Source organism: Phycodurus eques, chromosome 7 (assembly GCF_024500275.1).
Source record: "Phycodurus eques isolate BA_2022a chromosome 7, UOR_Pequ_1.1, whole genome shotgun sequence".
Lineage (NCBI taxonomy): Eukaryota > Metazoa > Chordata > Actinopteri > Syngnathiformes > Syngnathidae > Phycodurus > Phycodurus eques.
This window is the reverse complement of record NC_084531.1, coordinates 13,867,744-13,875,482: the sequence shown is the minus strand read 5'-3', so window position 1 is coordinate 13,875,482 and position 7,739 is coordinate 13,867,744. Positions and strand designations below refer to the sequence as shown.

The 7,739-nt window shown below is 43.8% G+C and overlaps 1 protein-coding gene across 2 annotated transcripts; it reads right to left on the bottom strand.

Moving 5' to 3' along the window:
- Nucleotides 1–2,729: 2,729 nt before the first annotated feature.
- Nucleotides 2,730–7,683, bottom strand: trim59 (tripartite motif containing 59). Of its 2 annotated transcripts, XM_061680852.1 has the most exons (5): nucleotides 7,244–7,683; nucleotides 5,037–5,292; nucleotides 4,737–4,958; nucleotides 3,772–3,981; nucleotides 2,730–3,348 (listed from the first exon to the last, which is right to left on the bottom strand). In XM_061680852.1, exons 2-5 carry the CDS (start codon nucleotides 5,289–5,291, stop codon nucleotides 2,794–2,796), a joined length of 1,242 nt encoding a protein of 413 aa, XP_061536836.1. In that variant the 5' UTR covers nucleotide 5,292; nucleotides 7,244–7,683; the 3' UTR covers nucleotides 2,730–2,793. The 2 variants fall into 2 exon arrangements, with proteins under 2 accessions (XP_061536836.1, XP_061536835.1); XM_061680851.1 differs by having other exon boundaries at nucleotides 5,037–7,683.
- Nucleotides 7,684–7,739: the final 56 nt, after the last annotated feature.

Genomic DNA, 7,739 nt, shown 5'->3' with positions numbered 1-7,739 from the left:
ACCTCCCTCCATCCTGTCTGACCCCCAGGATTTTAATGCATTACACACACTCATCCCCTCACTTTTAATGCACCACATACATGCATCTCTGGGGGGTGGTGGGGAAGGTTTGGCTATTAGGCAGCATGACAAATTGTTTGCCAGTCGGGGACCTGGCAGTCATAGTAACGGGGGGGGGGTTTCACTAGCCTCATGGCGGTGCCACCCGGGCTGGATGGCTGCTTGGCGTCGGGGCTCCCCTCTCTTGCCCCGGAAATACTGTAACTCATGAATATGCGAATTGCTCGGATATCCCCTCACTCACACTCTGGTCCGATAGATGCTTGTAATTTACAAAGCCACTCCCATCACAATTCAGTTGTACAGCCGGTTCACGACCCTTGTCCTGCATCCTTCCTCTTCTTTCTTTGTCCTGTCCTTCCCTCACAGGCTGTAGCACTACTGCCCCATACAACACTCATATCTAATGTTTAATTGTTGTAGATATATAATGATTTACTTTCCTCATCTTGTTTACAGTTAGTGCTTTGAAATTCTCTTTTGGCACGCTGTCCTCCGGCATTAACAAGCGAAAGAGGAGTGAATGGGACAGCGTGTGTGCGGCTGTCAATGCTGTGGTCAGAACAGTGGACAAACGCTGAACTAAAAAAGGTGGTCAGACATTAAGGTGGATGTGAAGCGGAGGACAGCTGCCCACCGCCAAAGTGTGGCCAAAACGGAAGAAGACCCGGCGCGGAGGGCCTCACACCGTTCGAGGAGAGAGTCGCTGCAATCATGGGTGACACTACTCTCTCAGTGGTGGTGGTGGCGGTGACATGTGGCTGACTCTGATTACCCCACAAGGTTAATACCATGTATTTTTACAACTCACAACAAATGTGTTTATACAGTAACCTACACTCAGCCCTATGAGATAAAGGTTCATGCGTAAATGTTGTATGGCATTTGTAATAAATATTTTGAATTCAAATAAAGCATGTCAGCATATTAAAGAGGGGGAAAAAAAAAAGATAAATAAAAGACTCCTTTGAATTGACTTGATTTGAACATGTACATTGGTTGCACATGATTAAAATGTGTTAAAATTACCAATGTTTTTTACGAGAACAGGGGTAAATTATGTCATTTTAACACAATTTAATCATGTGCAACCGATGTACATGTTCAAATTAAGTCAATTCAAAGGACTCTTTATCAGTGCAGTCGCAGCCACAGGCTACGTGTTCGGAGGATTCGTCCACCGTTCCTGGCGTCTCACCCGGCATCCCCAGCGTCTCCGACGCTCCAACAATCGGCTGCTGCTCCCCGCCCGACTGGCCGTGTCCACCCGTGCACACTAATAAAAAGTCCTTTGAATTTACTTAATTTGAACATACATCGGTTGCACGTGATTAAAATGTGTTAAAATTACATCATTTACCCCTCTTCTCCTAAAAACCAAATGTCATTCTAACACATTTTAATCCAACCGATGCAAGGACTTTTTTTTTTTCAGTGCATGTGCTGGAGTCACAAGCAGCGATTGTGAGGGCAATAGGCAGCATAAATTATCCCCTTGATCAATTAATAGGCGTCCTCAAAAATATCAGTGATTCTTTGAAGCCACTGGTTAACAAATGAATTCTAAGTTCTTGCCTCTTTTACATCGTTGAAATCAAATGTTGTCGGGCATTAATTGTTCATCAGTGCTAATTGTTCATGTGTCTCTGATGTGCAGATTTATTATAAGTTTCCCAGCATCACCTCTAATTGTCACCAAAGCACCAACAGCTGCAGAAACGTTAATACGCCAGCCACGAAGTTGGCGTGAGGCACCGCACATTTCTTGCTGTCAAAAAGAGCGTACGCCACGTTTTTTTTGCGTGCACACCTTTTGTACATGAGGCCCCTGGAAATTTTTGTACATCCGACGTTTTCTGGACTTGAGCGTACGCTAGGTTTTTAGTAGGAAATCCACGCAAGTCTTTGTACATGAGGCCCCAGGTCACCTCCGACCCTAATGAGGACATGTCCTATAGATAATGGCTGTTTTCTGTGAGAACAGTTGTTAGACACATAATTAGGTACACCTATTGTCAAAGATTGAGTTCACATCTTCTCCCCATGCTTCAATGGCGTTCTAAAAACACATTTGGTTGTCGGGCCGTAACTAACATTTATTTTAATAATCGATCAATCTGTGTATTTTTTCACATTCAGATTTTAAAAACTATTTCCATCCCATTATTCAAAAAGTGTGTTTTAAATTGAAAGTGCAGAAAATACACAAATTATGATTGCTTTGTACAATGTCAGAAAATGGGCAAAATGTCTTCCCAAGTAAAAGCAGATGTATGCAAATGTCTCATTTTGATGAAACAATTAGTCTGCTTTCATGAATGACTACAGAATTTTGAGAATATTCACTGTTGAAGCTTAAATTCTGAGGATTTGGACAATTTTAAGAATTTCAAAATGATGATTAATTAATTTGATAATAAATTATGTCCATTAATTGATCAACTGTTGCACCTCAGGTTAAATGATGTCAGCTGGGGGAGGCGCCAGTTCACCCACAAACCTAATTAATAAGTGGTACAGATAGACTGTAGATGTGTAAGGCATGCAAAAACTGTCCAAAATTTAAAATTTAACATTTTGTTAGATATTTAATAGATTTTCTGAGCAGTTCTTAGGAATGGTGACAAACATTTTATTTGTTTAGAGAGGGAAAAAAAAAAAAAAAAAAAGACGTGGGTGTTAAAGCTAATACTGTACAAAAGTATTCTTTCGCAACATAAAAGGATGCACAAGTCAACTTGTAAATAAAAGGCAGGGGTCGAGCGATGATGTCAGAGCAATGAAGAAGGCAGTCAACTGTTGTAAGAACAGGTCTACCGTAGAGAAAACGTGTGAGCTCCATCTTAGGACAAACACCTCAGTCACCGTGTACGACGATTCCATCCAGTGGCAGATGGGCGTAAAAAGCTCTTCTCTCAGACCAAGCCAGCACAGCGATGACAGCAGCAGAAGCAGCAACAACAACAACAAAAGCAGTTGGGCTCGTAGCCTGTAGGAGTCTTGCGACGGTCCCTCGTGAGCCTTGGCTGCCGCGCTACCGCACCGAGCACAGCAGCACACCTTAGGGACAGGTGCCTCGTCTAGACTGCCGAGGGTGACGGCGGCCCAGTGTCGATGCAGGTAGTCGGCCGCTCGGGGCGTTACCGAGAGGTTGAGGGCGGAGGGGAGACTGGCGCTGGTGAAGTCGTCCACTCGCTCTTTGAACATGTGAACCTTCTCCAGGAAGACCAGCGGTGAGTCTTCCTCCTCGACCGACGCCGCCAGGGAGACCAGGTCCAGCTGCTCCTCCTGGACCAAACCAACACCCCCGTCACCTTCACAGCCTTTTCCTTATTCGTCCTCTCAGGCGTTCAAAATTAAGTCTGCGAATTCCCAATGTAACCACATATAGGGGGTCCTCGGTTTATCGTCCTGACATGGCATTTCCAGTTAGGAATTCAATGAACTTATTTGCGCAGCGGTTCGTGACGGCCTGTGCATTCCAGCTTCTGTAAAAATTCTACAAACCCGAATCCGTGATTGTATCGCGGTTTAACGAACATGAACATTGCTTAATTTATCCATCTAACAAGTCATGTATTCAAAGTTGATATTTCATGTAATTGATTTTTAAGCACTTTATCCAAAATGCTAACATTTTCCTTATTTTTCAAATGTTTTTTTGGACTTGTACATCGACTGAAGGAAAGAATAATTTAGCTTGATATATACCTGCAGCTCCTTGACCCTGTGGATGAGTGGGTCGTAGGCCCGCGACACCTCAGCTAAGGCCTTGTCCAGAACCTCCAGGTATGCTTGTCTCTTCCTCGCCAGTGCTGCTTCCAGCATGTGAAAAAACTGAGCGACCTCCTGTGTGTCCTGCCTCAACAGACCCTCGCAGCGGGCCTTCTCCTGATCCAGCTGTTCACCCAGCTCACAAACCTGATACACACACAGAGGCAACAGCCCGGTTTACATTGAGCCTAATATTCCGTTTAGAATTAGGTTCGAAGCCCAAGCCAAATACAAAATGATCCATTATAAACACCTCGATCAGAATAAACAGGCCGAAACTGAATGGAAATTCATTCGGATTCACAGGGGTAGAATATTCCTTTCCCCAAAAGTAATTTTGTCACATAAACGGTGAATCGGAATAATGTCAGGCTGCCTTTTTTTCTTGATGTGAACGTGCAGTGACATCGTTGTTTACCCACTCAGCGCACAACTCAAGAGTGCTTGCGCGTGTGGGAACCAAGAGGATTTAGACTTAGAAAAAAAAAAGATCCAGGAAGGACCAGTGCGTCAAGCTCACCTGGCCGCTTCAGAGTGCATTTCGGTAGGCCGCGAGTCGCCAATGGCTCGCTGATGTTTACATTATATTTGCGCATGTCACATGATTCTGATTAAATGTAGTGTACAGAAAACACCAGATCAGAATACACACGTCACAGATGACCCGAGATTTTTAATCGGAATAATTTCAATCAGAACGAAAACAAAATCTGCATGTAAACCCAGCTCGAGAGTGTTGGGTGTTAACTTCACACTACACTCCTGACTTCCCACAAACCCGCAAATTCTCAGGTCAACTTCAAGCCCCGATCCCCCATCGACAGCTTGCACACAGAACAGCGAGCCGGGACGAAGCGGGCCAGTGTGAAAGGAGCTAGTAACTCCTTATGGTTCCCCCTCACCTGTGCCCATCTGTGCTCAGAGAGTCGTGCCAGCAGGAGCGAAGGGGTCTGCTTCTCTCTGGCGAATGCCGTTTGCAGGTCGTCGATGGCGTGCCCCTGGTGCTGGCCCACGGTCAGACACAGGCCGCAGATGAGCCTGCGGTCTCGGACACAGTACATGTTGAGGGGCTGCCTCGGGTGTTCCGGACACAAGGGGGCACTGGGCTCGCTGTCCCGCTGGTACTAGAAACAGACACATGACAAGTTAATTCAAAGAAGCAAAAAGGTACAAAAGAGGAACTTTCAGAAGTTCTTCCCTACCTTTTCGATGATGGCACGAAGGGACACGTTGGTGGGCAGCGCGTCCACGCCCGCCACGGGCAGCTCCACGACGCCGCGGCAGTTGGGGCACTTGAGCGGCTGGCGCAGCGGGCGCCAAATGGAGTAGTTGTGCGACGCGAGGAGCAGGCCGTGCAGGCAGGCCCGGCAGAAGGTGTGCGAGCACGGCAGGACCCGCGGGTCTGAAAACAGCGAGTAGCACACGGAGCACGTCAGGTCCTCCTCCAGGCTGTCCATGCTAGAAACGGAATCGGAAGTGACGACAAGATGGAGGAAAAGTGGCCACAACATTAGGTACACCTCCACAATCTCATCATGACCAATACAAGAACCGGAACAAAATCTTTGACACCGTCTGAGGTGTTATTTATTTTTTTAATCAAGGTTGTCCAACTGCACTGCATCACATTGACTTACAGTGTAGCCATGACTGTATTGTCTATATATGTCTGAAATAAATCTCTCTCTTTCATTATCGTGGCATTGAGCAAATAGAAATAATTTTCTTCATCCTATTTGACTTACAAACGGGGATGTTTAGTCTGATTTTATGTCAGACAGTCAGGAAAAAAAGTTATGCTTCCTTTTCTGCAGTCATGGCTAAAAACATGTTTTTGAGTATGACTGTACATGACTTAACAAAATGGCTCCAAAGTGATATGTGGAAAATCAACTTTTTAAGTGCTTGTACACAAATAGTTGGGTCTCTGGAGTACTTGAGCAATCAATCCATTTGAATATGGGAAAAAAAAGAAATGAAAGGTTGATTTATTTCAGTAGGTCAATGAAAAGTGAAACTCATTTTACAGATAAGCACATGGGGAAAAATACTTTTGTAAATTCCAACCTAATTTCTATATTAAAATGTATTTTATATAATTTTATGCAATGTATAATGTAACAATGCATATGTAATTATGTGTAGTTTTTTTTACATATGTATTTTTATTTGCTTTTATTTTGCGGTCTGCAGTCAGGTCGACATTGCAAATAAGAATCTGTTCTCAATTGCCTTAACTCGATCGTTAAATAAAATTAAATAAAACCCTTGCTTTATCACGACACCCGAATCCTCTCCTGGTCATCGTGGTAATGAAAGCCCTGTTCAGCGTTTGCATGAGATAAAAGTGCCGATAAAAGCTGATCAAGTCACATCTGTGTTTTATTTTTTTTTTGGGGGGGGGGGGAATATTGTTCCATAATACTGTAATTGAATCTCATGCTTTGGCATTCACTGCCAGGGGTTTACTCAAAGTAACAATAACAGAAGAAGAGGGACCACAAAACCGGTGGCGACAGGGCAGATCAGCTCCCATTTCATTAGCGGTCTCCTCCAGTTACATTCACCACAGTAGGAGACTTTATGCCAATACAAACACATGTCGACAACACAAGTCAATTTGCAATCGATGATGCGTGCAGACTCCAGAGATGGAGTGAACAGATGGATGGATCTGACTGGGCCGAAGGTTCACCTTCCAATAAGACAATGACCCGAAGCACACAGCTAAAATAACGAAGGAGTGTCTTCAGAAAGGGTTTTTGAATGGCCCAGCCAGAGCCCTGACTTAAACCCAATTGAGCATCTCTGGAAAGACCTTGAAAATGGCTGTACAGCGACATTCACCATCCAACCTGACAGAACTGGAGAGGATCTGCAAGAACTGGCAGACGATCTCCAAATCCAGGTGTGAAAAATACCCAAAAAGACTCATGGCTTATTAGCTCAAAAGGGTGCTTCTACTAAATACTGAGCAAAGGGTCTGAATACTTATGGCTGTGTGATATTTCAGTTTTTCTTTTTTAATAAATCTGCAACATTTTCAACAATTCGTTTTTTCTCTGTCAATATGGCGTGCTGCGGAAAAGTAAAAGATTTTAGCAAATGGCTGCAACATAACAGTGAATAAGGGGGTCTGAATACTTTCCGTACCCACTGTATACATATAAATCGCAATGTTGCAGCAGGTATTCATTTTCCTTTTAAAATTTTAATTAAACCCTAAATGTAAATGCTGGTTCACAGCTGCGAGCGTTTGGCAGGCACGTTGCTTTTCTATCGTTACCGCGGTATTTCGTTTAATTGTTCATTCCACTAGCACCCGTTTATCAAGTAAGCAGTTAGGTAACTTGAGCTGGCTTCGCAGCTAGCGTTTCGAGAGTTTTCTTCATCAGTTACACAAACTTACCTTCAGCTCAGCCTTCGTTTCCAAAGTTTCTTCCGTTTCCGGTTCGGTTGGCGTTGCATTCGCGACCGCCAGTTTATTCTCATTCTAGTGTGCGCGACTTCAGGAACACAAAAACTACTCATAATCCATGAGGCGTGTTACTTGTAATGATCCCGACGTAGGGTTTTACTCGCGGGCTGTGATTAACTTTTTAAAACGTTCGATAAGCAAAACGCAACACGTCTTGCAGTGCGCATGCGTCTGCAAGGGTTTTCAACCAATCAGGTTTCAGTCAGGCCAAATTTGAACAGCTACTGACCTTTAACGGCTGCTGGTGAAAGTAAACTTTTTTTCCACCTGGGTTGAAGAAAAAAAAACAACTATAATATATATATATATATATAATATATAATAATATATATAATATATAAATATATATGAAACACACAAACAGGCTCTCTATTTGGGGTTCACTATTCATTTTTTTCAGACAACCTAAACTGTGGCGTACTCCCCC